The sequence below is a fragment of the Balaenoptera ricei genome, chromosome 10 (assembly GCF_028023285.1).
Source record: "Balaenoptera ricei isolate mBalRic1 chromosome 10, mBalRic1.hap2, whole genome shotgun sequence".
NCBI classification, from domain to species: domain Eukaryota; kingdom Metazoa; phylum Chordata; class Mammalia; order Artiodactyla; family Balaenopteridae; genus Balaenoptera; species Balaenoptera ricei.
The window spans coordinates 44,878,849-44,897,782 of NC_082648.1; the positions used below are offsets into that span (position 1 = coordinate 44,878,849).

At 46.0% G+C, this 18,934-nt stretch overlaps 2 protein-coding genes across 8 annotated transcripts in view; one reads left to right on the forward strand and one right to left on the reverse strand.

Annotated features, from left to right (window-relative positions):
* The window catches only part of CSAD (cysteine sulfinic acid decarboxylase), a 25,871-nt gene extending 15,801 nt beyond the window's left edge, over positions 1–10,070 (reverse strand). Inside the window, exons 1-2 of one of the 4 annotated variants that reach the window (XM_059935974.1) lie at positions 9,986–10,070; positions 9,648–9,785 (exon numbers count right to left, since the gene is read on the reverse strand). The gene's annotated coding sequence lies outside the window, so the exon portion shown is untranslated. The other 3 variants (XM_059935975.1, XM_059935972.1, XM_059935971.1) reach the window with 3 other exon arrangements.
* On the forward strand, positions 9,617–18,914 carry ZNF740 (zinc finger protein 740). Of its 4 annotated transcripts, none has more exons than XM_059935980.1 (7): positions 9,617–9,753; positions 10,579–10,893; positions 12,814–12,995; positions 13,358–13,447; positions 14,040–14,163; positions 14,471–14,589; positions 15,581–18,914. In XM_059935980.1, exons 3-7 carry the CDS (start codon positions 12,912–12,914, stop codon positions 15,668–15,670), a joined length of 507 nt encoding a protein of 168 aa, XP_059791963.1. In that variant the 5' UTR covers positions 9,617–9,753; positions 10,579–10,893; positions 12,814–12,911; the 3' UTR covers positions 15,671–18,914. The 4 variants fall into 4 exon arrangements, with proteins under 4 accessions (XP_059791963.1, XP_059791960.1, XP_059791962.1 ...); XM_059935977.1 differs by having other exon boundaries at positions 12,846–12,995; XM_059935979.1 differs by having other exon boundaries at positions 12,846–12,995; positions 16,287–18,914.
* Positions 18,915–18,934: the final 20 nt, after the last annotated feature.

Below are 18,934 nucleotides of genomic sequence, written 5' to 3' on the forward strand. Positions count from 1 at the left end.
AATCTGCCTGCCAATGCAGGGGACACGGGTTCGAGCCCTGGTCTGGGAAGATCCCACATGCCTCAGAGCAACTAGGCCCGTGAGCCACAATTACTGAGCCTGCGCGTCTGGAGCCTGTGCTCCGCAACAAGAGAGGGCGCGATAATGAGAGGCCCGCGCACCGCGATGAAGAGTGGCCCCCACTTGCCCCAACTAGAGAAAGCCCTCGCACAGAAACGAAGACCCAACACAGCCATAAATTAATTAATTAATTAATTAATTAAAAAAAAAAATCAGAAGATCTAGCAACACGGGGCCTGAATTTTAAGGAGCAACAATCATGTGTAGTTGGAGTTCCCCCTTTATTATTATTATAGTTGTGCATCCATTGTGTTTTCTTTTCAAATTTTTGATTAAGCAACATATTCAGGTAGTTCAAAAACAAAATATATGAAAATACTAATAGTGAAAAGTCTAATTTCCACCCTATTCCATATGCCCCATTCCAGGTAACTATTTTTATTAGTGTCTCAGATAATCTTTCAGAGTTTTTAATGCAAATACTAACAAATGTAAATATGTATTATTTTCTCCTTTTTCACATAAAAGCACATAATCACTGTTGTGCACCTTGCTTTTTTTCAGTTAACAGTATATGAGTGATCATACCAGAACATATAGAACTTCCTCATTCTTTTTTTTTAATATAACAGCTTTATTGAGATAATTTACATACTCTAAAGCATATCCTTTTAAATTGTACAATTCAGTCCCACCTGCGGTACCAAAAAAATTTTTAAATAAAAAATAAATTGTACAATTCATCGGTTGTTCATATAGTAACAAAATTGTGCAACCATCATCACTAATTCCAGAACATTTTCATCCTCACAAAAAGAAACTCCCCATTCTCCCCTCCCCCCGCCACTGACAACCACTAATCTATTTTCTGCCTCTAAAGATCTGCCTATTCTGGACACTTCACATAAATGGAAACAAACAGTATGTTATCTTCTGCGACTGGCTTCTTTTACTTAGCATAATGTTTTCAAGGTTCATCCATGTTGTAGCATGTATCAGAACTACATTCCCTTTTATGATCAGATAATATTCCATTGTATGGATATACCACATTTTAAGTATTCATCAATTGATGGACATTTAGGTTGCTTCCACTATTAAGCTATTGTGAATAATGCTGCTATGAACATTAATATACAATTTTTTGTGTGGACATGTTTTCAATTCTCCTGGGTACATACCTGATAGTGGAATTACTAGCTCATATAGTAACTTTACATTTGACTTTTTTTTTTTTTTTTGGTTGCACCAGGCCTTAATTGCAGCTCACAGGCTCCTTAGTTGCAGCAGGAGGCCTCCTTAGTTGTGGCATGCGAACCCTTAGTTGCGGCATGCATGTGGGATCTAGTTCCCTGACCAGGGATCGAACCCGGGCCCCCTGCATTGGGAGCGAGGAGTCTTAACCACTGCACCACCAGGGAAGTCCCACATTTAACTCTTTGAGGAACTGCCGAACTGCTTTCCAAAGTGACTACACTATTTTACATTCCCATGAGGGTTCCCATTTCTCCACATCCTTGACAGACTTGTTATTGTCTGTCTTTCTGATTACAGCCATCTGCATTTGTAACTTTGATAAGGATTGCCAACATCCATAGAGGTGACACCAGTGTATGAAAGCGCCTGTGTTCTCAGCCTCAGTAAAAGAGTATGCTGTCAAACTTCTGAATCTTTTTAATTCGAGGAGTAAAAAAATATCTTAGTATAGCTTTATTTTGGTTAAACTCCTGTATTAGTCAGTTTTGCTGTGGTTAACTAATGACTTCAAAACCCCACTGTCTTGGGACTTCCCTGGCGGTCCAGTGGTTAAGACTCTGCGCTTACACTGCAGTGGGCGAGGGTTCCATCTCTGGTTGGGGAACTAAGATCCTGCAAGCCGTGCACGGTTGGGGGTCAGGGGGGACCACTGCCTTACAATAGAGATTTATTTCTCTTTCATTGTTTATGTTGGTGGTAGGGCTGGCTATAGCTCTGATTCATGTGCCTTTATTCCAAGACCCAGGCTGAAGGAATAGCCCCTACTTGGGACACAGTGTTCTCACAGCAGAGAAAACCATGCACCAACTCCTAAAACTTCTGCTCAGACCTAGCATATGGCACATCTGGTCAGATCCAGTTGACCAAAGCAAGCCCTGGGGCAGTGGGGTGAGGATGTATATTCCTCCCACAAGGGGGCACTGCAAAGTGCATGGCAATGGATGACGACTGGGTGACAATCCTCAGAAGAGGACTGGCCACAGGCCCTTAGAATTTTGCATTCTGTTTCACCTCAGTCCACACTAGTCCACCTCACTCAGCTGCTTTACCTGCCTGGCCCTGTAGACATCTGAGTTGGACCCATTGGTCTAAAGGCTTCCTCTCCTTCTCCTTCAGGGATACCTCTTGATTACCCCCGGCCCCCCCCCCCCCATTTCTCCAACTCTCCTTCCCACTTCCTCTTTCTCACAGCATTTTTAATTGTCTAAACCTCTCACAACACATTCCCACTCCAGCCACTTCCTCTTCTCAGCCAACCTTCTTAAAAGAGTAGTGCCCACTCCATCTTCATTTCCTCTCCTCTCACACTTTCCTGAGCCCACCACCATGTAGCTTGCACCTTCAATGCCACCAAGAACATCCCTGCCTCCAAATCCAATGGACACATATCATCTTTATCCTACTTGACCCCTCTGGAGCCAACACACATTTGCCATCCCATCTTGAAACATTTTCTTTCACTGGCTTCCATATGACTACCCCTGACCATTTCTTAGTTCCCTTTGCCTTTTCACCTTCCTCTGGCCCTCCCTCAGGGTTCTATCCCAGGGCCTTTTTCATCTGTGTTCTGCACCTCTCCCTGGACAATCTACTCTGTTCCCAGGGCTACATGCTGGTGACTCCTCCATCCCAGACCTCTCTCCCCAGCCAAGATCCATGATGCCACCTGCCTAATTTGGAAGTCTCACAGGACTTCACACTCAACAGGTCCAAAAGTGGACTCATTATGAGTCTTTTTCTTGAGGCTCTTTTTCTTGAGTTCCCTGGTTAGGTGAATGGTACCATCTTCTGAAACCTAGATTCTAACTGAGCTCCTGCCTCCTCGTCCTTGGCTGATTTTTTTCCTTTTTATTTAATCTTCAAATGTTATATCTTTCTCTCTCATTCAAAACATCAGCAGAACACTAAAACCTGGATAAAGCTTTTTCTTCTGGGTTATGTTGTAAAATTCTTTTCCTTAAAAGCACTTTAAAGGGAAGTGGTAACTTTACAGTGGAGAAACCTGGTGGACACCACCTTACCCAAGTGATCAAGGCTAACATCACCAGTAATGGGATGGATGGACCCATGGGCCTCCTGACGTGAGGCATGGAAAAATGGCAAAAATGCACAACCTGAATTTAAACATGAGGAAACAGAGGTATCTAAATTGAGGATCATTCTACAAAACAATGTAGCCTGTAATCTTCAAAAATGTCAATATCATGAAAATTAAAGAAAGACTGAGGAACTGTTCCAGATTGAAGGAAGCTAGAGACATTACAACCAAAAGGAATATGTGATCTTAAATAGGCTCTTGGATAAGGACGAAAAAAACCTGCTGTGAAGAAAGTTACTGTAAGAACTGGTGGACTCTGATATGAAAGGCCTCATAAGTATTAGAATTCTTCTGTCAGTGCTACATTTCCTGAACTTGATCATTACATTGTAGTTATATAAAAGAATGTTCTTATTCTTAGGAAACATGCTAAATCATTTAGCAGCAAAGGAGCACTGTATATGCACTTTCAGTTCAGAAAACAATACTGTGTGTATGTACCTACAAGCATTTTTAATTTATTTATTTTATTTATCTTATTTTTGGCTGCATTGGGTCTTTGCTGCTGTGCGCGGGCTTTCTCTAGTTGCGGCAAGCGGGGGCTACTCTTCATTGCTGTGGCTTCTCTTGTTGCGGAGCACGGGCTCTAGGCACGCAGGCTCAGTAGTTGTGGCATGTGGACTCTAGAGCACAGGCTCAGTAGTTGTGGCGCACGGACTTATTGCTCCGCGGCATGTGAGATCTTCCCAGACCAGGGCTCGAACCCGTGTCCCCTGCATTGGCAGGTGGATTCTTAACCCTTACAAGCATTAAAAAAAAAAAAAAAAAAACAGCTTTATTGAGATACGATTCACAAACCACAAAACTCACCCTTTTAAAGTGTACAATTCAGTGGTTTTTAGTATATTCACAAAGTTGTGCATGGATCACACTGTCCAGAACATTTTCATCATCCCAAAAAGAAACCCCATACCTGTTAGCAGTCACTCCCCATGCATTTTTTTAAAAACTGGAAAAGATGGAAAAAGTCTTCAAAATACTAACTGCGGTTATTTCTCGGTATTAGGATTATAGATGATTTTCATTTTCTTATTTACACATTTCTATATTTTTATAATTTTATATGATAATTCCATTGACTTATGTAATTAAAATAAAGATTATTTTTAAGCAACATAAAAGATTAAGGAGGAATGAAGGGGCAACAAGAATTCCAAACTATACAAATTGCCAGGCTCAAGGAATGACCCCATTACACCATGTGGTTTCCCAACTCCTCAATCAACTCTCATCTAAAAGGTCTACCAGGTGACAAAGGTAGCTACATACTGCTCATTTCTACTATGCAGCCCAATTGGCTCTCAGAGAGAGGAACGAGTTCAGGTAGTTCAACAAACACTGACTATCTAATGTCTGGCACTGCCCCAGGTGGTGTGTCTGCCTTGTTTGCTCCAGCTAACAGGCCAGGAGGGAGGCCAGCACATAAAATAAAGGCATGCTCGCTCACTAAAGAAAGGGAGGGCTGTTTAACTCTGCTCAATTGGCCCAGGGCAGCCTTCAAAGAGAAAACATTCCGACTCTCCTTAAGGCGATAGAGAGCTGGTACAGGAAAAGACTAATCGGTAATCATTATGATACTACCTGAAAAAGTGATGGGGTGGGCCTGAGGGGAGAGTGTACCAAAGAAGGTGGGGAAGGTCGCCCAGGAGGAGGCCTGCCTGAGGGCAAAGGGATTAGGGCAGTTGCTTCTTAAAGCACTTTCAGCCAGGCTTATTGTTAGAAAGTGAAAACACTGACCTCCTAGCTGTCTACCTATTAACAAACCCCACCAACTCAACACCCACGTTAATAGTGGCTCCAATTCTTATGTGTACAGCGTTTTCCCCTCTTCTAGACTGTAAATTCCTGGGAAGAGAGGTCTAAGTCTTATCCTTCTTTAAGTAAAGCACCAAATACAAAATAGGCATTCAGAAAAATGTTAGTTTTCATCTTTCCCACTCTCCTCTCCCTTCCCCCAAGGTCTTGCACAAACTTGAATAAACTATTTCCAGGTACTGAAAAATGATGTTGCACTACACTTACATTGATATGCATAAACCAAAAATCAGTATTAAAGATAACTTAGAAGATTTGCAAAGGGTTTTTTTTTCTTCGTAAAGCCTTCTCACCTATGATCTCATTTGAGCCTCACAGTAGTGCTAGAAATTAGCCTGAAAAAGTATTTATTCACCCTCATTTTCAAGTCAAGGGCTCTTGAGCCAAAAAAAGTGAGATTAATTTGTCCAAGATTACAAAGGTGACATGGGAGGAAGCCTAGATCGCTGATTTTCTGGCATCTAGGCTAGTACCTCTCCCATTACATTATTGGTACCTTTTAAGTCTGGCATTTCTCCTACTCACCACACACACAAAGAAACTGCAGGGACTTCCCTGGTGGCGCGGTGGTTAAGAATCCGCCTGCCAATGCAGGGAACATGGGTTCGAGCCCTGGTCCGGGAAGATCCCACATGCCACGGAGCAGCTAAGCCCGTGCGCCACAACTACTGAGCCTGCGCTCTAGAGCCTGCGAGCCACAACTACTGAGCCTGCGCTCTACAGCCCACGAGCCACAACTACTGAGCCTGCATGCTGCAACTACTGAAGCCCGCACTCCTAGAGCCTGTGCTCCACAACGAGAAGCCACCGCAATGAGAAGCCCGCGCACCACAACAAAGAACAGCCCCCACTCACCACAACTAGAGAAAGCCCGCGCGCAGCAAGACCCAACGCAGCCAAAAATTAATTAATTTAAAAATAAATAAATAAAATAAAAATTAAAAAAAAATAAACTGCAGCTGAGATAAAGACATAAAACTGAAAACATACAACCATAAAAATACCAGAAGTGGGCTTCCCTGGTGGCACAGTGGTTAAGAATTTGCCTGCCAATGCAAGACACATGGGTTCGAGCCCTGGCCCAGGAAGATCCCACATGCCACAGAGCAACTAAGCCTGTGCGCCACAACTACTGAGCCTGAGCTCTAGAGCCTGCAAGCCACAACTACTGAGCCCACGTGCCACAACTACTGAAGCCTGCACGCCTAGAGCCCATGCTCTGCAATAAGAGAAGCCACCGCAATAAGAAGCCCGTGCACTGCAACAAAGAGTAGCCCCCACTTGCTGCAACTAGAGAAAGCCTGCACACAGCAGCAAAGACCCAACACAGCCATAAATAAATAAATAAATAAATAAATAAATTAAAAAAAAAAAAAATACCAGAAGTAAGTACAGGGAAAAATTTCTATAATCATGAAGTAGCATATCACAAAAACCCAAAAGCCGCAGGCAGATCTGACTACGTAAAACTTTTAAAACTCTGTGTAAAGAAAGACACCATTAAAGTGGTTAGGGACTTCCCTGGTGGTCCAGTGGCTAAGACTCTGTGCTCCCAATGCAGGGGGCTGGGGTTCAATCCCTGGTCAGGGAACTAGATCTCGCATACCGCAACTAAAGATCCCGCACGCGGCAACGAAGATCCCATGTGCCACAACTATGACCCAATGCAGCTACATAAATAAATTTTTTAAAAAATAAATAAAGTGGTTAAAGATGATTTATGGCTTTATTTCCCCTCCCCCACCATTATTTTACCTACTCATTGCTTTCCAAAAATGGTTTTTGCTTTCCTTGCAATTTTTCCTTTCCATGCAGATTTAAAAGTCAGCTTAAGTTCCATGCAAAGTCCTGTTTTAATAAGAATTTAACCTAAAGTAAAAACTGTGTCTCTGCAATATTAAGTCTTCCTATTCACGGAAATGGTAAAACTTTCCATCTAATCAAGCCTTTTGGGAATTCTCTGGCAGTCCAGTGGTTAGGACTCAGTGCTTTCACTGCCTTGGCCCAGGTTCGATCCCCGGTCGGGGAACTAAGATCCCGCAAGCCACGTGGTGCAGCCAAAAATAATAATCGGCCCTTTTTTTCTTCCACTAAAATAATCTGATTTTCTTAATGCATAATTTGCAATTTCCTGTTAAATTATGCCTATAATGTAACATTTTTATTGTGAATGAGACCTTTCTATGACATTTTTATGGTTGATTATTGTTCTCATATCTTATTTATATAATTTTTGTTTGTTAATTGTATATCTGGCGATGCTGCTGAACTCACTGGTTTTAGTATTTTGTCAACTGATTCTCTTTGCGGATGGATATATCATGTGAAAATAATGAGTATAAAAATATGAAAATAATAATGACTTTTGGGTGGCCAGTACCTCTAATAGAATATTAGTTTTGATTGTAAACATTCCTGTCTTGTTACTATTTTCACAGGAATGTTTCAAATATTTTCCCATAAAGCATAACTTTCACTCTAAAAACAGTTCAAAGATAAATGAAAAACGAAGAGAAAATATTTTAAAAGTATATGACAAATGAAAAGTTAATATAACATAGAGATTACTATCAATCAATACGAAATAGACAAATGATCTTTTTTTCCTTAACAGGCAAAAGATGTGAACAGGCAGTTTACAAAAACAATTAAAATGGTCAAAAAGCAACAAGAGATGCTCAACTTCACTATTAACGACATGCAACTTAAAATAATGAAATTACTATTTTTCACCTATCAACTTGGCAACTGTACAAAAATTCATAGCATCCAGTATTGCCAAGGTTGTAGGAAACGGGGACGTTCACACATGGCTCTGAGTGTGTAAATTGTCACAAACTTCTGAAATTCAATTTCACAGAATCTATTAAAATTTAAAATGCACATATCCTACCTACGAATCTATCTAGAAAAACAAAAAGATAACTATATAAGGATGTTCATTACAGCATGGTTTATAAGACAAAAAAGCTATTAGTAACCTAAATGTTCATCAGGATGGGTCTAGACAAATTAAAATAGTTGGAATACTATGCAACAATTTTTAAAATGTGAAATGACTTAGAAAATGTCTAAAATACACTTGTGTGGTCCATTGTAGGTGCTCAAAAATATGTTTTGGATGAAATAACAAATTTATGAACATAGAAAAAAGCCTGGAGGTATATACACCAAACTTGTAAAAGTGACTACCTTTTACATGGAGCATGGAATAGTAAATGGCAACATATTTTTTGCCTTTTAATTCTTTTCTGCCGTGTGGACTTATTAAAATAAGCATGAGCTAATTTTTTTTAAATTAAAGCTTTATTTCTGATGATCTCGCTCCATTTTATCTGGTCTATGATCATCTTAAGAGCACAAGGATTTGCTGTCAATTACTCAAAAAATGGAGCGCTCAGGGAAATGAAATCTGTGTACAAAAAGTGGCTGGCAATTCTTGTCTTCTTTCATAAATATTTTTTTTTCTTTTGGCAGCTCCGTTAATTCTCCTAAACTCACAATCTGACACACCTAAATAGAATCGACATTTCCTTCCATCAAGTGAACTAAATGCATTGCCCATCTTTAGCAGCACCCCTCCCTAAAGTTGGGAATAGAATTTAAAGAAAGGCTCAAGTTTTCCTAATGTAGCCGGTCCCACGGGCCACCCTGCATCGCTAAGTCTCCAAAGAGATTACATTCTCCTACTGAGGGGAGTCCTATGGCTTTTTCCAGGCGAGGAGGCCAAGGTTAGATGCATGGACGGTCTGGAATAAAGGCGGAAGCTATATAAGAAAATCAGAGGCTTCGGGGTGCGCAGACCATGTCAGGGAATCCGTTCTCAGATTGGAGTCGAGTGTACTCGGCAGGAGCGTGCAAAAAAAGTTAACTCCCCTCCCAGGTGACGCGGCGGCCCTCAGAATCTGCAGATCTGGGCCTGATGGAAAGGTCGGGTAAAGATGACCTCGACCGAATTACGTGAAAAAGCCTAGTACAAAGTATTCTGGCTTTATTTGGGGCTTCAGGCTCAGAAGCAACAGGGAGAACATCTGGGAGGAAGGGAGAGTGATGGCGCTTCTTCAGGAGTACTAACCAGCTCACCTAGCAAAACCGCTCAACGAACACTCAGCGTACCAACATTTCAGAGCCCTCGTTCCTTCCCTGAATCAAGATGGCCGCCGAGGCGCGCCCCCACCACGGCGCAAGCGCCGTACCTCCGGTCCTCCCTCTTCCCGTCCTTCCGCGCGCCGGCACCGCCCACTCGCCAGCTGCAATCCCTCGGTGAGCCCTCAGCCTCACCCCCTTTCTGTCTGCCCCCGCCCGTCCAGGGTCGCGAGCCCGGAAGTGGATAATGCTGCTCAGGGGGGAGAGGACGAGGGGGGAAGGGGAAGTGCTTCCGGGGAAACGGGTCCCGGGTTGGTGTTTGTAAACTTGCCTCGGTTCCGGCGGGGGCAGCGGTGGCCACGGGGTTGGCACGGCGTGCTGCGGCCTGGAGGAGGGGCCGCGCGGCGGGGGAGACAGCAGGAGGCCGCGCCTGGCAGGTAGGAGCACGCCCCAGGGAGCGCAGCGTCGTCTGGGCAGACGGCAGCGCTTCAGCAGTTCGCAGGCCGTGGGGCGCCGCGCGGGAAGGGGGAGGGGAGGGGAGGAGGGGCGCGTGGCGAAGGGAGGGCGCTCCCGGGGAGGGGTAGGGGCCGCGCGCACACCACCGTCCGGCCGCGTCACCGGCTGGGCTGAGGGGGCTTGCTCGGAAGGGACGCGGGCGCGAGCACGCACCTTGCGCGCTCCTCGGCTCTCTCCGGGTGCGTGCGGCGGGCGCAGCGGCTGGCTGGCTGGCTGGCTGGCTGGCTGGGGCGAGGGAGGGAAGATGGGAGGGAATGCACAGAGTTGGGCTTCGCCTCCCTGCCTTCCACCTTCGCAGCGAGTTTACGTACCTTCGGGCGGACACGGAGAATGTGCACGTGTGGGCCGGCCCGGGCGCGTACTGCCGGTTCGGTTTCTGCCTACTGCCCAAGCGCCCTGAGCTTTTCTCTACCCCACTTCTGGTCGCCTTAATAGAATGCGAGCTTCGCGGGCCGGCCCGCTGGACACAAAAGCCCCAGAGGACCTCCGCCCCCTTCTTCCAGTTCTAAGATGGCAAATCCAAGCAGTTGACCTGCTGCAGTTCCTCCACCAGAGGCCCCAGTTACTTTTGCTCCTGTTGGCTGCCCGGAGACCAGTTTCAACTCATGACCTAGAAAGAAAACTCTGCTTGACTGATGTCTTCTTTTGGAGTTGCACAGAGAGCGCCTGGCAAAAAGAGTTCACCTCACTGCAGGTTGGCCTGAGGATGTTGCACCTAACAGCCCCATCTCCCTTTCTGGTTTCAGGTTTCTGAAACAGATCGTGAACTTCATCCAGAGAATTCAGCTGGAAAACCAAGACTGGCAGACTCTTTCTTCAGACAGTAGGCAGGAGCCAGGCAGAGATCAAGGATTCTTGGAACATCTATCTTCCTTTTGGAGGACACTAAGTTCTGTTTGAAGACAAAGGCAGTTCAGTATGGCAGCAGGACTGAAGGGACGCGAAGGAGTTGTTACAGTGATTTGGTGACAGTTCTTCAAACAACAGTGTCTTAAGGAAAGGTGGATCGAGAAACTCCTGAACTTTTGGGTTGCATTAAGTGAGAAATCAGCATGGCTCAGGTAAAAAGCTCTCGAGTCCTCCTCCTTCAAGATCACTGGGAAGCGTGTTTGCAATTTCACTCTTGAATGCTGCCTTAGTCAACATATTGACCAACCCAGTGAGCGAAGCTCTGTATTAAGCACCAGGGGGAGATCTAGAGGAAGGAAAGGAGACAGGCCACAGCCCCTGCCTTCAGGGAGCTTCCAGTCAAATGAAGGAGGTAGGCTATACTGCATCACAGGCCCTGATGGGACATTTGCAAAGCAACATGTACTCAGTTTACACTCGGTACATTAACTGCTGAGGGGCATGAGGGAGTGAACAGTCTGGTGAATGCTTCATTTATTTTTTTCAGCAGGAATTTAGTGAGCTCCTGTTACATGCGAGGCATTGTGCTGGGAATACAAAGATGAATAAAATTGTCCCTGTCCCCAGCAAGCTTCCAGGCTAGTTGGGTTGGGGCGGGGGGAGATGAAGAGACACTCTATTGTTTATCTTTATATTCACAACACCTTGCCTAGTGGCTGGCTAGTAGTAGAGATGTAGTGAATCTGTTGATTGAAGGAATGTGCAATAATAGAGGTATGTACACTGAAAAGGAAGGAATGATCCTTCTGCTTGGATGAAAAGAGTTGAAGCTGGAAGGATGCATAGGATTTTGCTAGATAAACAAGCAGAACAGGGCATTCAGACAAGGAGAACTGCATGGGCAGAGGCTTAGAGACATGGAAGGATGTGATGACGTTAGGAGTACCGCAGGTAGTTTGCTAGTTAAGGAGGAGAGGATTTAAGTGGGGCATGGTTAGAGGAATATGGTAGATAGTGATAGATGGGAACGTTAGGGTAAGGGAGTTGTTTCCTGGAGAAACAAGCAGAGTGTGACTGAAGGGCCTTTTATGCCTTGCTGAGGAATTAGTCTTTATTCTGTAAGGAATGGGAACTCTCTGAAGAATGTTAAGCAGCAGAGTTACGTCACATCAGTGTATTTGGAAGGTAATTGTCATTGTGGGGATACAGGATGGATAGGAGAGACAGGATGACTTGATAGGTTATTGTAGTTATCTGGGTAGAAAAGCTATATGCAGGCAACCCCAGAGCTGCTCCCAGCTTCCTTCCAGGGACCCTCCCCTACCAGTCTCACCAGGATGGCAGCCTGATTACAGTATATTTGGCTTTCTTCCAGCTGCATGCATAGCTTCCTCCTTTCCACGCAGAGTAGGAGCCCTTCAGTTTCTTCTTCCTTTGTTTGCAGCCCACTTCACAGCATCGTGTTCACTCTTGCTTAAGGCATTTTTAAACTGTATGTATAACAGGGAATGTGAAAAAATATGGATATGCACACATATAAATGGTGGGCCGGGAGGGGGAGAGAAATTGTATATTCAACTCCAGAATCCTTCCAAGTGGTTTAATTTTTATATCTGTTGTAATTGGCAACATCTAGGGAATTTAAAATCTAAAGGGAGAAATTAATCTAACTTTACTGATAAACATGTTTGTAGGACCCGATAGAATGTACATTTGGCACCAGTGAGGTCTGCCAATCATCAGTGGGCTCTGTGAAGCTGAGTGTCATCAAGAGTGGAAGAAGGAAGTTCCCCTAGAAATCTCCCATGTCAGTGGGTCAACAGGAGAGACCCTCATGCCCACACACAAGGCTTAGAAATACTTCAAAGGAATACATAGACACACGCTTTACCCAGCACAGTGCTAATGACAGAAGTGTCAGTGACATTTGATTATTCACTTGGTCTGTATCTAAATGCTGACAGATGACAAAATGAGTAGTTCCTGGTGAGATGAGTTAGGGAGGACTCTTGAAGGAAGCTGGGTTTTGTGGTGAGGAGGGACGCTCCCTAGAGAGAAGCAGCATGTTAGTAGCTGGGTGTGAAAGGTAGTTCTATAGAAGTTGGCAGTCTCTTTTTGCCCTGCCCTGCCAGGTGACCTGACACCTCATCTCCTTTCAACTTAGGCAAGTCTCCTGGCTTGTGAAGGCCTAGCAGGTGTGAGTTTGGTTCCCACTGCAGCCAGCAAGAAGATGATGCTGAGCCAGATTGCCAGCAAGCAGGCCGAGAATGGAGAGCGGGCAGGTAGCCCTGATATGCTGAGGTGCTCGAGTCAGGTACAGCACTTGAGTCCATTGTGGCACCTGGGGGTCGGGTGGCCCGAGCTCTCTGCCAGAAGATGCCCAGCTTTGATTCCTTAGTGCTTCTATTTAGGGAAGTGGGAAAGGGGATCCAGCTGGGGAATGAATGAATGTGGGTATTTTAGAGGATACAGAAAAGGGTACAGAAAAGGATGGTCTTTTCTGTACAACAGCTCCTTAAAACCAGGGTACTTGGAGAGGAAACGAATGCGTACTTTCTCTAAACCTTTGGGGCAGGTGATTTACTCTCATTTATAAGTTGTCTCAAAGCAGCTTTTTGGCCTCCTGTCTTGTGTTCTGAGATGGACTATGAATTTAGATTTGATTTGTATTCAAAGAGCCACCGAAAAGACAGCGATAAGTCCCGGAGCCGCAAAGACGATGACAGCTTGGCTGAGGCCTCTCATTCAAAAAAGACTGTTAAAAAGGCAGGTAATGGGGAATTCCCAGCGGTCCAGTGGTTAGGACTGGGCACTTTCACTGCTGAGGGCAGTCCCTGGTCGGAGACTAAGCTCCCACAAGCCATGTAGCACGGCCAAAAAAAAAAAGAAAAAGGCAGGTAATGGGGTAACCCCCAAACTGGTCCAGTTTGGGAATAGGGCAGTCCTCCTCTTTGTTCCCTCTCTGGCTCAACCCGGAGCTCTCCCTAGATGTTTTGCTCCCTCATAGCCAGTGAGTGTGTCACCCTGATTCCATCCAGAGACCACTTTGGTAATTGATCTCTGCCCTCTCTGGAACATCCTTGGTAAGGGAAGGAGGGTCAGGGGAGCATGAAATTCTGTGGCAGAGGGGCAGGCAGACTCCCCCTCAGGTCAGTTCAGAGTGTTGGGTTTGACAAGGCAGATAGCTTGCCCACCCTACCTCCTTCCTGAGAAGGTCTTTTAACTCTAAGGAATATGGAGATGATGACAGCATCAGAGAGGTTACTTTGTCCAGCAGTTGGAAATAAACCCAGAGCAGAATGGGGGCAAGAAGGGAGCAGAGGGATAGCCTCATGACATACCTGACTCTTGCCCCCAGGTGGTGGTAGTGGAACAAAATGGTTCTTTTCAAGTAAAGATTCCCAAAAATTTTGTTTGTGAACACTGCTTTGGAGCCTTTAGGAGCAGTTACCACCTCAAGAGGCACATCCTTATTCATACTGGTAAGTCTCTTGCTCACATTCAAAGGGGGAGAATAGTCCATAGTTTGTATTATATTTGTGTGTAGTTCTTGTTGGGTTTATTTTAAGGAGTAAGTATTAGGAATACTTACTAATAGAGAAAGAAGGTAAGTGAATGAGGCAGAGAGATTGTATGTATCTAGTGTCACTGAGACCAGCAGCTTTGGGGAGCCTTCCCCATTAGGTGTCTGCACATTACTAAAAGTTAAAGATTTCTGGGAAAATACCTGGAATGAGGTCCCTGCCATGTATACCTCCTGATGTTCGCTTCTCTCTCCACCTGGGCCAGGTGAGAAGCCATTTGAGTGTGACATATGTGATATGCGCTTCATCCAGAAGTACCACCTGGAGCGTCACAAGCGTGTACACAGTGGGGAAAAGCCTTACCAGTGTGAACGGTGTCATCAGGTAAGCTCACGTGTCATCCATTCACGCCCACACACAAACTTTCTTCCCTAAGAACCAGGGCTTGCTGCCATTCGCTGCCTGACAAGGGGCCACCTAGCATTCCTGGCCATGATAGAGTTAGTACCTCAGGGTGATGTATATCTCTCTGGCCTTATGCAGCTGATCATGGGTAGGGGCCATTAGAATAATTGTAATAATAATAATAGCGTTTCTTGGGTACTTACTCTGTGTTAGGCACTGTGAGAGCATATTTGACATTACTTTGTTTAACCTTCACATTAACTCCGTGAGGAAGCTGTGTTGTCCTGATTTCACCCATGGGGAAATTGAGATTTAGAGAGGTTGAGTTTCCCGAGGACACAGCAGATCCGGGACGAGAGACAAATTGAATTGAACTGCAGAGCAGGTGCGCTTTGGAGGAAGAGATAAAATCTCTGCCCTGGGAGGTCAATATCTGATGTGTAGAGAATGTAAGAGCCAGGACCAAAATAAGACAAGAACAAGACATGAGAAACGATAACAACCAACACTTCCTGGATGCTTTGCTGGGTCTCAGGCTTTGCTCCGTGCTCTTAGGTTGAATCTGCAAAACACTAGAATGAAAGCTCCAGGAGGCAGAGACCTTGTCCCTCTGGTTCTCCACTCTGTCCTCAGCCCCAAGAACTGTACCTGCCTTGAGATAGATGCTCAATAAATGTGTGATAAATGAAGCAGCCACTCTGTGAGTAGGTACCTTTAGCCCCGTTTTACAGATGAGTGTACAGATTCAGGGCTGTTAGATAACTTGCCCAAGGTTGCACGGCTACTAAGCACTAGGCCAGAATTGAGACTTCAGAGATTGCGTTCTTAACCACTGTGCACTCATGCCGTCTGTGTATGTGCCAAGGGGGTGTAGAATGGGATGTGTGCCTCTCCCGTGTGGGGAAGGCAGCTCTAGCCAATAGTAACTGAGTTTCTCCTCTCAGGCACTTAACCCTCCCTTTCTTCTCAGTGTTTTTCTCGGACAGATCGATTACTCAGACACAAACGGATGTGCCAAGGGTGCCAGTCCAAGACTTCCGACGGGCAGTTTTCTCTATAGGCGCAAGGGGCCCCGGGTGGTGGGAGTGATCAGAAGATTCTACCGAAGAGCGCACCCCTCTGGTCTGATGGTCCCACCACCACCCCGTCTGTACCTGTCCCCCTCCTGGAGGAGTGGACCCAGGAGACCAGAAGAGTGCATCGGGGACAGCGGGCCCCAGAGCTTCAGCTCTGTAAATAATCTGAGACTATGAGTATCTCGGGGAAGTTCCTTCAGCATTCCTGGGTAGGGAAGCTAGTCCCTGGACCCTTGTCTGAGGTCATAGGTGGGGACTAAAGGTACAGGACCAAGACTGAAGTGTGGCTCCCACAACCTTGGACTCCAGCTGGCAGCTGAAGTGGAAAAGATCGGGGAGAGGGATTTGTTTGTTTGTTCTGTTCTTGTTTTTGTTTATCCAAAAACAATTTCAGCAGGTGCACTGTGGAAACAGGTAATATGGAGGTATAGAGTCCTGGTCAAAGTAGGGACTGTGGCTGGTCCAGCCCTCCCCCAAAATTGAGTTTTTAGTTGCAGTTGATCCTCAGTGTTCCACAGCCCTGTACCTCATCTCCTGTTTGAAGGAGAATAGGATCAGGGATGGCAGCTGAGCTTACTTTGGTCTCCTTATACACTGTAGGGACAAAAGGAAGAACAGTGACAGGAGCAGACAAGGGCTGGATCCAAGAAGAGTGGACAGGTACCTCTCATTTCCTTCGGGGAAGAGCAAGAGTTGTGGCCATGGCTGTTGTAATGGCCCATGCCACACTGGTACCTAACGGGGTCAGCTCAAGTGCCTTCTGGAGGAAACTTGGGTGAGAGTGGCCCGTGAAGCCCCTTTCCTTTCTCTCTTTGGGCAGTTGGTCTTGGAGATAGTTTTTGGCTACCTCGCTGATATTGACTCCTAAGCCAGACAGATGTTGAGCAGGAAGTCATGGATGTCAAAGTGGGTTCTCTCTCCTTGTGCCCTCTTAGGAGCAACCCAAGACTAGCCCCAAGTTGGGTAACAGCTGTTGAAGAAACGAAAGGAATTTGGTGTCCCCTGACATGACTGTTGAGCAGTGTGAGCTGCTCTCCCTGCCCAAGTCCTATCACTGTATTCAGGTAGAGGAGATAGGGGTCTGGCCTTCAGTCCCAAAGAGCAAGGGCTTGGCTTCCTTCTTGATGGCCGTCCCTACCCAACCAAGAACTGCGGGGGGTGGGGATGCTGCGGAGAAAAAACTGAGGAGGAAACCTAACGTAGGTTTTACTCTTAACTGTACTCTTTGCTCCTCTCTGCTCCGACCCCACCACCCTGTCCACCCCACAAAAAGCGATCGGGGGGTGTGTGTGGGTGTGTGTGTGTGTGGTATGTGAGTGAGTGTTTTTGTATGCTTGGAGATGGCATATTATTGAGCCAAACCCTTCTCTAGCCCTCAGCTCGGGAGGATGAGCATAAAACAGCCTCTCCTGACCACCTCCCCCCCCACCAAACAAATCTGAAGGGTGCTTGAGGTCCCAAAAGAAGCTGAAGAACTCATCTTAGGGGACTGGAGGGCTTTGTTTTGGAGGGGATTTTTAAGATTGATTCAACAGACTGGTGGTTAGGATGTTTCTAACCCAAACCAGGGCTTGTGAATATGAATTTTCTAAAGTGAAATAAAAACCCTCTTTCTTCCTGCTAAGGAAAGGATCCTTATGGGAGGTTCTGGGGTTTGGTTGACTCCCAGGTTGTGGCCTGCCCTGACCTGTGGGGAGGAGGGGTGAGTAATTATGGAAGAATCATGGAGACTTGACTTGGTGAACCTGACCAAGCTGTCAGTGGGGATCTGAGATGGCAATCTCCAGGAAGTGGTTTCATTTCCCAGAAAAATGTAGGCAGTAGCAGCAGCAGACTCCTGGCTGTTACTTATTCTGGAGGAAATGGCGGGGTGGGGGTCTCCATACCTCTGAGGTGTGAGGATTTCAGGGAAAAAGAAAGGAGGCGTGGCACCCTTTAGATCTTCCCTGACAGCATCTGAGATCCTGTGGGGGAGACGCTGGGGAATGTGTTTGCTACCTGTGCTTTTCTAGTTCTGTGCTGGCACTCCCATTTAATGTGGTCCAGAAACTAGACCGCGAGTCCTTGGACCTGCCCTTGGTCCCTGCAAGTAGGGCATCTTTCTGCATGTGATCCAGCCCCCTCCCTGTTAGAGGGCTCTGCTGGGGGCTGGGATTTGTCTAGGATACATTTAGAAAATTCTGTCCTTCCAAACGCGCTTTTGAAAGTGGGAGGCTTTGCTTCCTGTCACCTGCGGCTAATCTGTTTATGGTTGGGGTGAGTTGGGGTATGTGTGGAGAGAATCACACGAGTGATCTGTGCCCCTGAGTGTGCGAATGTGTGTTTATGTCCAGATGTGCCCTGGCCCTCTGCAGACCTTGGCTTCCTGCCTGGGTGGGCGGGAGAGAGGGAACAACTAAGCGTATGTGCAAAGAGCCATACCAGAACCACCCCTGCCGAGGACTGGGTGAGGGGAAACACAGGAGCAGGTGGTTAGCTCAGTTGTCCAGGTGCTGATGGTCTGGGGCCATGGATGTGTGAGGAGAGAGGAGCTGAGAGGCCAAAGGAGTGATTTAGCGCCCAGGGAGCCCAGGAGTCCCACTTACACCCCAGGGAAATCACAGACCAAGACCGCTGCAAAGGCTCCTGGGCCCAATGTTCCACCCCACTGCTGGGTGGGGTCTAGCACTGGAAAGCCGCCTCAGGTGTGTCTGGAGTGAAGGGAGAGGGAGGTAGGGCCGGTTCTTAAAGACCAGGACATGGGATTCAGAGACCTGGGAAAGAGTAGCGCCAGTTCCTAGGTGGGCTCCTGTACCAGGTCCCACCAGCCCTGCCCTTCCCAGCACCCCAAGTCTTTTCCGTCCACCCCCCCCAATAGCCTCTTGTCATCACTTAGCTACTGATTGTGCCCCCATGGCTTGACATTGGAGGGTTAAATGAGGCGTGGAGTCCGCCACAACTTTTAACCCTCTCCCCAGATGTTCTTTGCCTCTGTGTGGCCCTGGGGCTTTTATCTTAATCCCTCCTACCCTACCCTTCCTCTCCATCCTCTTTTTTTTTTTTTTTTTTTTAATATACTTATTTTGCTATTGGGGGAGGGGGATATCAAATGAACAAGATCACTTTTAAATGGTAGTTTTTATAAAATGTTATAAACTTGTATCTTTTTACCATTAAAGTGCAGTGTATGTTCCTTCGTGATATATTTAGGATATTTAAATAAAAAGAAAATGGGGCTTTTGTACATACTATCTCCTCTTTGGGAAGAA

Excerpts from the sequence above, each read along its gene's own strand:
- ZNF740 (XM_059935977.1), top strand. Across the intron at positions 12,996-13,357 it reads TGCTGAGGTGCTCGAGTCAG|AGCCACCGAAAAGACAGCGA; the intron begins GTACAGCACTTG and ends TTGTATTCAAAG. Across the intron at positions 14,164-14,470 it reads GCACATCCTTATTCATACTG|GTGAGAAGCCATTTGAGTGT; the intron begins GTAAGTCTCTTG and ends CACCTGGGCCAG.